Here is an 11304-nt window from a genome sequence, read left to right as displayed (position 1 = left end):
GATGTTTATATTTGTGTATACTAGTATTACATTTTATAAGAAATGATGCAGGTTTACGTTAATGGGAATGGCATATTTAATCCGAAAAGGGTGTTTAAATCACCAGTCTGCGAATATTGTACATGCATATTGATAGAACGATGAAAAGTTGTTTTCAATCATTCATATGCAGTACCGACATAGCAATATCATTATTCTGAAATGCGCTTGACTTCTGAGAAAAACACTGGTCTGTAGGTAAATACAGCACTCAACATTTTATCCACCACCAAAGGTATGTGCATCCCAAACGGGTTGGGGTTTTAAAAGCATTTTTAAATGGGTCAGCTTTCTGTGTATCGCACATGATGTGTTTTAAGCAATTGCTAAGAATAGCCACATAATAACAATATACACGATGTCTCCGTCGAGTGTGTGATGGTAACTATGTTCACATATGACACTTTTTGGAACGTATCAACTCATTGATAAATCGTGAAATATAATATCCAGCCATTATTACCGACAAATTAGTATTTAATTTACCCCGCCTTTATGTTTGTAAACATGTTATGTAACCTTGCTGGAGAAGAAACAACGGCTCGACACAGTGGAACCTAAAATAAAACAACACCGGGACTAATCATGAAACGCTTCAAGATTTTTTGCATGAGTGAACACTTATATTTGTGATAATATCATTTTATGTCGGCATCATAAAATAGATATTTCTGTCAACGTACGGCTGCGGTAATCAACCGATCAAACTAACGACAGGATTGTTGTGCCCAGCTGAAAACAGAACAAACGCAAACATAAGTTCATATACATAAACGTGCATGTTCAGGTATACAGAAACAATCGAATTGATACTGGAAATAAACGCTTTGATATGTTTACAATTTTCATATGGATCGAATATGTAAGTTATATTAATGTTTCAGACAAGAGGTTGTTTGTTACACGTGTACTTGATTTTGGATAGTGTTGTTTTTGCTCGTGCTTTTTCTTGGAGGAGGGTGTGCACTTTTGTAAACGGCTGGTTAACAACAAATTATACATATCTCTGCTATTTTTGTTGTTGTGTTGGTGTTGTTGTTGTTGTTTTATTAACTAAAGTTCTCTTATCATCATTACTCACCATACAGTATATATTTCAAGTTCTGAGTTAATACCAGTTTTTAAATGCAACCCTTACAGAAAATATGCCATTAAATTAATAAAATAAAACTATTAGTTATGTTATACTCATACAGATCAGCCTAAACGACCGTACGTTGTGTACGCACCATATTCACAGACGTATGGGAAATGCAGGTTGCAATGTCTCTCGTCCCATTTACCGTCGTGTAGGCGCATGATCACGCAGTCATGCAAAATGTGGCTATGAGTGATGCCATAATTAGCATACGTCGAGCGTATTCCTATAAATAAAAGGCAGCAAAAAAGAAGAACATTCAAGAAAGTTGCAACTGCACTTCTTTAAAAAGTCAAAATGTGTAAGGACGTGGCATAATTTATTCCGGTTGTTCATGCAAACACTTTGCCGGGAACACTTTTTAGGTCATTAAAACCACCAAACAAACGTATGCTAATTATTACTAATTATATGATGATGACAAATAATTCCACCTTAAACATGTACCTGAAACCCATGCGAAATGACCTTCAAAATTTATATCATTAAGTCCAATCCAGGCATCTTGTTTAAGCAGCGAAGCGGCAACTCTATGCACCATGTCCTGCTCTTGGCCGTTGTCAATGGTTACCAAGGAGCCTCCCTGTGATCTGCAGTCAGCCTCTGCAGCTGACCAGCTCGTATGCACAGAAACGAACTCGTAACAACTCTGATCAAACGTCAAGTATCTGCTACCTATCCGGCTCGGATGTGGGTAACACGTAACTAAGTCAATAAAACACTCGTATTTCAGAGTAATACTCTACCATGACAAAATAGTTAAACAAGAAATATCTTTAAAAAAGATATACGGCGTTGATTGTGGTTGGAGTTTATGGAAGGTAAAGATTTAAATGAATGAGATCAAGGATAGCTAATATCTTTTTCTGTGCAGTTTTTAGCTGCATCAAACGCAGTACGGGATGTTACGCGGAGTTTTCGCGGCTTATTTTACATTATTACATATTGCTGGTCATAAATCTATAGATACAAAAAAGAAAACCAAAGTCAACCGGCCACACGCGAAGTCTCCGTACATATTTTAAATATGTATACATACGCGCGTTCTTCGAACAAACCTGTTTGAGTGGTTTATCGGGAATTGCTACGTGTATTTGATTCGATTATTAACAGTATCGAGAATCATCGCGCTCATACTTAATACATTAGTCAATATGCTGCAATAATACATTAGTTAATATGATGGAATAATTCTTGTTAATTAATTAAAAATAATATTTATCATGGTATTGTTGAAAACACATTAAGAATCTATTATTGACATGCCATAAAATAATATCGCTGGATATCTTCATTTCACATCTTTCTGGTGGTAAAGAAAATTCCGGTTCACCTAGTTCACGCTATAGCGTCTTTATTATATAACTATTATATAACTGACCGCGAACTCCGAACAGCACAGAAGGTCTGATCTGTATATAAACTCTGACATTCAAACACACTAACCGCGAACTGACCCCTTATACCTCGCGGGTTGAAATGCAACACATTAAAGTGAGGCATCGCTTCCACTGCTCTTTATACTTTTACATATAACATGTTGACAGGAATATGGAAGTCAGTACTAAATATGAGAACATGGCCTTTAAGTACACAACGTTCTCGCGCTGAAAATCCTCTGAAAATAAAAGATGTACGCACAAACTGTATTGATGTCGAGATTGAGTGTAAAACTGTTCTATCTGTAAAGCCCTTTTATTAGAGATAAAACTGTTTCATGCTGAACACGCAGTAAAACAGTGTTACAAAGACGCGGACATGTTTCCAATGTTCTAGTGGTATTATCAAATCAGCCAATGCAGTCAATGAAGTGTATTCATCTGTACTTGGCCGCGGGAAGTTTTATTTGAGTTCTATTGGACGCTAACAAAGGTCAGGCTAAGGTGAAAAGCTTGCGTATACAGCTGACGCCGAAAAATGTGTCATATTTCTCTTTCATGTTACTAGTATTGTACACGAACAATTTAAAATGCATAATATAATTGCAAGTTTAGGTCAACTAAGTACACGTAAAATTGAATGTAACCGCACACACACAGTAAGGCATTTAGCAACGAAATTATGTTTAAATGTAGCACTATACCGCAAATAAGTATTGGTGGAAGATAGTAAGTATTAAAACTTAATAATTGTTCAAGATGAAAACAACTGTCTTTAGTATTTGCTTTCCTTATAAAATCCAATATGTCCCATTACCTTGCTTGCCAGTGGTCGATGGTTGCGGCGTGGTGGTTGGCGTGGTGGTCGTCGTGGTGGTTGGCGTGGTGGTCGTCGTGGTGGTCGTCGTGGTGGTTGGCGTGGTGGTCGGCGAGGTGGTCGTCGTGGTGGTCGTCGTGGTGTGAGTCTGTGTGGTTGCCGTTGCTAGGGATCTGGTAGTAGTCGTCGTCGACCATGGTGTTGAGGATGTGGGTACTAAAAGAAATCGCTCGATATCGCTAAATAATCATATTCTTCATGTATTTACAATTTCAGTGAGTGAAATTTTTATCAGTTAAAACTGGCAAAAGGCTCAAAGCGCGGAATATCGATTAAGATACAATATAAAGTTGCAAACACAAGAGTACAAAAGTAAACTACACTATAATATGCACATGTATGCCTTTTTCCAGTGCGCAGTGTTCATCAAATAATAACAGAAAGTAAACAAACATTCTGCCGGTTGTTTAGTAAAAGTTTAGATTTTAAGTTTAAACCTATTTACTTTAGCTCGATTTGATTGAAATTACTACTACTTATTTGAAGCGCTCAAAAGTCCGTTTCCTTGGACTAGAACCAGTACTTGGTGTCAATGGGGTAGATCTAACGAGGATCGAACCCGTGACCTCCCAATCGCTCGGCGGACACCATATCCACTACGCCAACGCGACTTGTTCAGTTATAGTATTCAATAGAGATACACAACTACAGCACTACCGGTGATACGCTGTTGGTTGACGACAAGGTTAAGCGTTGTCATCTGTTTTGTTTTCAATATTATTTGAGGATTAAGAGTTTGTTTGCAGAGTAACATTGATGCAGGCTTATGTATTCACGATGAATTGTGATTTTGTTGTTGTTTGCTGGTGATATGACTATTATAAGTTAAACTCATGAAGAAACTCAAAGACAATTAGATCTGTTGTTGTCATATTATTCTACGTCGGGTCTAAATGTTAATATAACAAAAAAAAAATCCGAAAATGTGGGGCGTTATTAGAAAACGAAAATGGACCTATAATAACCAACTAATGTTGATGATTTAAACTATTTATGTACTGTTTTGAATTTTACGGGACATGTTAGATATCTCAATTAAAAAGAATCAACATGCTAAAATGTTTTATTTTGGATTTAAACATACAGAATTGTGTCGGTAATACAGTGAATGTATTTAAACCTACGTATAAAAAGCATATAATTTACATTAAAAATTAGATTAATCTCGTTTTCAACTTTATTACAGACATTACACTGTCTTTGATCTAATGGAAGTAATGAAAGTCCGGTTTATTTGCTGGTATCACTATGAACGCTGTTTTAAGACTTATGTAATTGTGATATATCGAATTTATTTGACATGACATGCATTGAGAATTTGAGATATGGTTCAAACATGAAACCATGATATGCATGTAAACGGTTACGTTAATAGAGTTTTTAATAATCAAAGTCAAATTCTGTATAAAGGAGTCGCTTATTCTCTGTCTAACACGCTTATATAAGCATCATCGTTAAACATCTTGAAAAAGCAAAACATAATAACCAACCAAATTACCTTATAAATCTATCTGTATATAATGTGTACAATTCTGTGTGTGTTGATACACTATAATATAGTTCAACATTGTCATATATGCAATTGTTTAAATATTTTTTGTATCTGATGTTTTTGTATTCAGTATCATATTATGTATCTTCCGGTTTGATAGTTAACTCGCCCAAGTTCGCCATATAGGAAGCATGTCTGCGTTCATCTATTTGACGCCCAGTATTTGCTTGCAATAATGCAGATGAACCGTTACGGTTGGTCATTTTGAAAAAAATCCACGTAGTTTTAAATTGGGGGTATAAGTTGACCAAAAAGTTAAAGTTTATAACTTTATAGTATGTTAGTAAATGTATGCAAATCTTTTTTTCAGTCTAAAGCTGCCTTTAAAGCCTGTTCATTAAGTATTTTCGGTAGCGCTTACTCACTTAACCACCAAATGCAAAAAACAATGCCAAGATAATTGAATCGGTTTACAATATTGATTTTTCTTATCATAAAAAAGTTCCCATGTATTACTGTTTTCCTGTAAACAGTCTTAACCGTTTTATAACTTTAATAACGCCGTATTAGCGTGTAAGCGACATACAGTAACGGAAACAATTAGAATAATAAATACCGTTCGAGACCTCTCTCGGAAATGCCGACTTACAAATCATTGAAGTATATTGAAAACAAAACTGGGATAAACATTCACCCTATCTGACTCCCAGTACACATTCGAAAATTTCACTTCAATTGCTTTCCTGTTTGATTAAATGGCGTTCATTGGTCACGGTGCTAATATTGTATTTAAAGTTTGCTATTCGAACATGATCCAATATCTTTCTATACCTTGGTTGGTAGTGGTCGCCTGTTGCGGCGTGGAGGTTGTCGTTATGTTCGTCTTCGTAGTTACCGTTGCTAGGGACCCTGCAGTCGTTTGCGACCCTGGGGGTGGAGGTGTTGGTACTGAAAAAAATCGTCTCGCTAAATAGTCATATACTGCAAGTATGATATATTTGATTGTGCGCACAACAATTGTTTCAGTACATCAACACAAAAGAAAACAAAGCTTACATAATTCTCAACACGCGGGCTATCGTTTAATATTTACTGTAAAGTTGCGAAAACAATCGTACACAAGTCAACCATAATATAGCATACACATTTATTACTTTTTCGCAGTGCTCATAAAACTGATAGTACAAACATATTCATCCTTTTGTTAAGTTTAAGGATCCAATCAGAGATTTAGATCGACAAGACTACCTGACATCGACATTTCCTCGTGCAAGCGACTAGCAATGCATTACATGCACTCAGAATATAGCAAATACACAAGAAACAGGAACGGTATGTTACGCATCAAGTCAGCTTGTCATTAAATCATAAAGGTACATTGAAAACAAAACTGGGATTAACATTCACACTGTCTGACATCCAGTAAGCATTAGAAGTATTGTCCTGTCAACGTTTGATTTAAAGGCACTGCATATTGATTTCAAATATGTTCAGTTCCTGAGACAATGTCGATTACACGTGCTCACTCTATTTTAACTGCTGATCTAAACAAGTTTATACATTTTAATCGACAAGCGTAGGAGTTATACATGAAACCGTCGATGTAAGTTGGCATTCGTTAAAACATAAAATTTGCGCAATTATAGAACAGAACATAATTCCTATATTTTCGAAATGTAAATGCATAAATATATAGAATAAATAAGTTTGCTCACAGGGGCCTGAATCTCCTGGACATGTCTCATTTGTAACTTTGTAGTCCTTCAGAATATAGGCAACCTGTAATAAATGACTTGTATATTGGTTCTTGAGCAGAGATATGTGTTGTATATTGGTGCTTGAACAGAGATATGGCTTGTATATTGGTTCTTGAGCAGATATATGAGTGGTATATTGGTTCTTGAGCAAAGATATGGGTGGTATATTGGTGCTTGAGCAGATATGGGTTGAATATTGTCGCTTGAGCAGAGATATGGGTTGTATATTTGTGCTTGAGCAGAGATATGGGTTGTGTATTGGTGCTTGAGCAGAGATATGTGTTGTATATTGGTGCTTGAGCAGAGATATCAGTTGTAGATTGGTGCTTGAGCAGAGATATGGGTTGTATATCGGTGCTTGAGCAGAGAAATGGGTTGTATATTGGTACTTGAGCAGAGATATGGGTGGTATATTGGTGCTTGAGCAGAGATATGGGTGGTATATTGGTGCTTGAGCAGAGATATGGGCTGTATATCGGTTCTTGAGCAGTGATATGGGTAGTATATTGGTGATTGAGCAGAGATACAGGTTGTATATTGGCGCTTGAGCAGAGATATGAGTTGTATATTGGTTCTTGAGCAGAGATATGAGTTATATTTTGGTGCTTGAGCAGAGATATGGGTTGTTTATTGACGCTTGAGCAGAGATATGGGTGGTACATTGGCGCTTGAGCAGAGATATGGGTTGTATATTGGTTCTTGAGCAGAGATATGAGTTGTATATTGGTGCTTGAGCAGAGATACTGGTTGTATATTGGCGCTTGAGCAGAGATGTGAGTTGTATATTGGTTCTTGAGCAGAGATATGAGTTGTATTTTAGTGCTTGAGAAGAGATATGGGTTGTATATTGGCGCTTGAGCAGAGATATGGGTTGTATATTGACGCTTGAGCAGAGATATGGGTGGTATATTGGCGCTTGAGCAGAGATATGGGCTGTATATTGGTTATTGAGCAGAGATATGGGTTGTATATTGGTGCTTGAGCAGAGATATGGGTTGTTTATTGATGCTTGAGCAGAGATATGGGTTGTATATTGGTGCTTGAGCAGAGATATGGGTTGTATATTGGTGTTTGAGCAGAGATATGGGTGGTATATTGGCGCTTGAGCATAAGTGGGTTGTATATTGGCGCTTGTGCAGAGATATGGGTGGTATATTGGTGCTTGAGCAGAGATATGCATTGTATATTGGTGATTGAGTATAAATATGCGTTGTATATTGGTGCTTGAGCAGATATATGAACGACATATTACTTGAATATTCTATAATAATGCTCTTCCATGCCTGATAACATCCCATTTTGAAATAACATTTAAATCTTTTAAACAGTCTCCTAGTTTAACTTCTCAAAATAAACGAGACGAACGGACGACCGAACAGACGATGCGATTATTATGTGCGTTATACACCAACATTAAAGTGCACGTGTAGTATAGCACTGATGTCTATAAGAACTCTGTCGTATTTAAGTTACGCAAGATATTTTTCGTCTCGCCTCGTTGTTTATGGCGACTGCCACCCAATTGTCCGGAAGTGACGATACCGGAACAAACGGAACACAGTCTCCATCGTAGAGAGTGTTGACGATGGAGCCCAGTGGCTATAATAAGAAAATAACATTTAAATCGTTGAAATTTGAAGTAACCTTTTGTGTTGAAATATCTTGGTATGTTCTTAAGGACATTCATTACAACGATTTTAACGGTATTTATTACTGACTATACTGAACAAGAGACAGATAAGCAGACGGAAATAAATGGAATTTGCAATTGGATTGTTGAAGTTTCTTGAAATCTAATCTCGAAACGTGAACTGTTGTTTATTATGAGTTATTAATGCACCGTTCTATATCCAAATGTTTCGAAAATACGAAACGAGTAATTACTAAGGCGGGGCTGCAATTCTTTCAAATAATGACAGAATGACAGGAGAAAATTATATAAACTTCAATATAAAACATAACTTAAACAAAACGGCTAATACGTACGGAAAATTCCTGAAGCGACTAGTTATTAAAACATAAAGGTTTCTCTTACGTATTTGTAGACGTCCCGCTCGGAGTGTAAGTTACAGATACAATCATAATCCGCACAGACTAGTGTTGAAATCACTAACAGTACAAAAAATAGTTGAATCATGACTTTAGTATACAAATGCGTTGAATTAATGTTCAGTACGTTGTAACAATGTTTTCTCCTGAAGCCATATGGGGATACTTGTAGAAGAGATATGACCCTGAAAGGGTCCCTTGCATTGGCGTAGTTAAAGGGGCCTTTTCACAGATTTTGGCATTTTTTAACTTATTCATTAAATGCTTAATATCGATAAATGTAAACATTGGATCGTAACAGCTCCAGTAAAAAATCAAGAATAAAATTTAAAAAAGGAAAAGAACATTGCCCGGTCCAGGTTTCGAACCAGTGACCCCTGGAGTCCTGCCAGAGTCCTGAAGTAAAAACGCCTTAGCCTACTGAGCTATTCCGCCGAGTACACAGACTTGACGTATTTTATACCTTATATAAGCAATCTTCGTAGTTTCACAAAATTAAACGACAAAAACAGAACTCTCCAAATTATTCAATCGTTTCGCGTTGCAACGCTTTATAATTTTTAGGTTTTAAAATCGTCAAAAGATGCATATAATGGCTATATTAGACCATGGTAAATGTTCAGTATTACTGTTTCCTCACAAATATCATAACTAAAACGAAAATTTGCGAATCTGAAACAACTTTTTTCAATTTTGTCAATTTACCAAAGCGTGAAAAGATCCCTTTAAGTCCTTGGCCCATGACGAAATGAAATCTTATAAAGTATTGTTTGACATAATTTACAATAAAATATACAAATGTTACATTTAAAACGTGTGTAGCGCAAGATCTTTGATTTTGTTGCGTGTTATTTTATGACTGATATACGATAAAGAGTGGTGAATCCACCATTTGAGAATATTTATTGGCATAGCTTTGTATTAGTGTCATGTAAACCGTAAAATTTGATTTCTTAATACGATTATAGTCCAGTTATAAAGTATATCTTAATTGTTGAATGTGAACGCGTTGACTTTAAATAGTGTATATGCACATATATTTTCCTATCTTCTTTGAGATAACAATTTCAGCTACGCAAGTAAGTTAAAAGTTAATGAGTATTAATATAAATTTGTAAATATCAAACCATTACAAAAACTGGCGCGCATTAACACAAAAATGTAAAAAACGTAAAAAATATTATTAATTAAGACAGGTAAATCATCTCAAATCTTTCGTTGGATACACATACACATGACCACCAGCAGCCAATTTTAGAATTCTGTATAACTTATCCAGCGGATAACTTTGATTATCGTCAATTTTATGATATCTTATATGGCTAGCAATTGTATTAACAAATAGATGTCCAAATAAGTGCACATGTTGACCAGTAATGTTTTGGATAAGATTCAGCCAAGGTATTTGACTTCGGTTATCTTTATCCAAATAAAGGTTATCTTTTGGTTTGGCTTAAGTTATTCATATTTGTACAATTGGCTGCACACGGTCATTTGCAAGACAGCAGTGCCTTTGTCAAGGTACGCCCAGATATCTGAATGTTCTTATGAAATGCCAAAGATAAGACACCTGATGATAAGACACCTGATGCATTTGGCCCCATGACCGCAAAATAATAAATCGAAGAAACAAACACTATGAAATAAATGTCAAATTTGCTAATTATTTAAAATAATGTAAAATAAATATTATTCTACTTTATTTAATACTAGGAAATCAGAACAATTAACCACCATAATATAATCTCAAATCAGCAATATAATTTTGAAAATATATGTGAAGGTCGGCTATTTAGTACGTACAGTACAGTTACAAATCAAAACAAAATATTCTCTTCATAAAGCGTTCCATTTTTTTTAAGCATCATTTTTGTTGTTTTACACATGTAATGTTTTATTCAGTTATCTTCGAAGAATCACACACTAGATAACTGCTTCGTACATAGCCTAGTAAAAATAGAATTAATAAAGGTAATAATTATATTGCGTTACAAAGAGATTGCCTTTAGGGACGTTTGATGATACTGTATTTCCAGTCAGTGTCAAACAAAATTTCTTCAAAATTGAAACCATGATGGAAGAAAGGAAGAAAGCTTTTCTGAAGTTCTGCCGTTAATTAAGTAAATTTAAATTATGTTTCAATCATGATGAACTCATCAAATCTTGTTCTCATATTGAGTTTGTTCTCGTGAGTCATACTGAAATGACACAAGTAACTTTTAAGTCAATTAATTTGAAATCTGGAAATAAATATAAGCATTAAAAGGGAGCTTATATACAAATATTACTCGTTGAAATAAAATATGAGATGGTTGTTCCATGAATGTTATAGAAAATGTATATCATGTAATAAAAATTGTTTTGTTTTTTTCCCCAATGATACACATGTTAATTTAAACAATTATATTCATTTAGGTTGTGTGTAAAGTATATTCTTCAGTATTGTACGCTTTGTCATCTGTGTACAAAATCTTGTGTTGTTGTTTTTTTGTGTGTAAAATATTGACAATATTTATCTGAATGTTCTTATAAAATGTTTACTTAAAAAATATCAAAACATCACCAATATACGA

At 35.2% G+C, this 11304-nt stretch overlaps 1 protein-coding gene across 2 annotated transcripts; it reads right to left on the bottom strand.

Moving 5' to 3' along the window:
* Positions 1–619: 619 nt before the first annotated feature.
* On the bottom strand, positions 620–8941 carry LOC127840845 (integumentary mucin C.1-like). Of its 2 annotated transcripts, none has more exons than XM_052369278.1 (8): positions 8718–8941; positions 8177–8281; positions 6641–6704; positions 5757–5873; positions 3374–3589; positions 1625–1882; positions 1269–1403; positions 620–771 (listed from the first exon to the last, which is right to left on the bottom strand). In XM_052369278.1, exons 1-8 carry the CDS (start codon positions 8817–8819, stop codon positions 734–736), a joined length of 1035 nt encoding a protein of 344 aa, XP_052225238.1. In that variant the 5' UTR covers positions 8820–8941; the 3' UTR covers positions 620–733. The 2 variants fall into 2 exon arrangements, with proteins under 2 accessions (XP_052225238.1, XP_052225239.1); XM_052369279.1 differs by having other exon boundaries at positions 1646–1882.
* Positions 8942–11304: the final 2363 nt, after the last annotated feature.

This window comes from Dreissena polymorpha, chromosome 8 (genome assembly GCF_020536995.1).
Source record: "Dreissena polymorpha isolate Duluth1 chromosome 8, UMN_Dpol_1.0, whole genome shotgun sequence".
Lineage (NCBI taxonomy): Eukaryota > Metazoa > Mollusca > Bivalvia > Myida > Dreissenidae > Dreissena > Dreissena polymorpha.
Note: the sequence above shows the minus strand (reverse complement) of the source record. Positions and strands in the feature narration are given on the sequence as shown.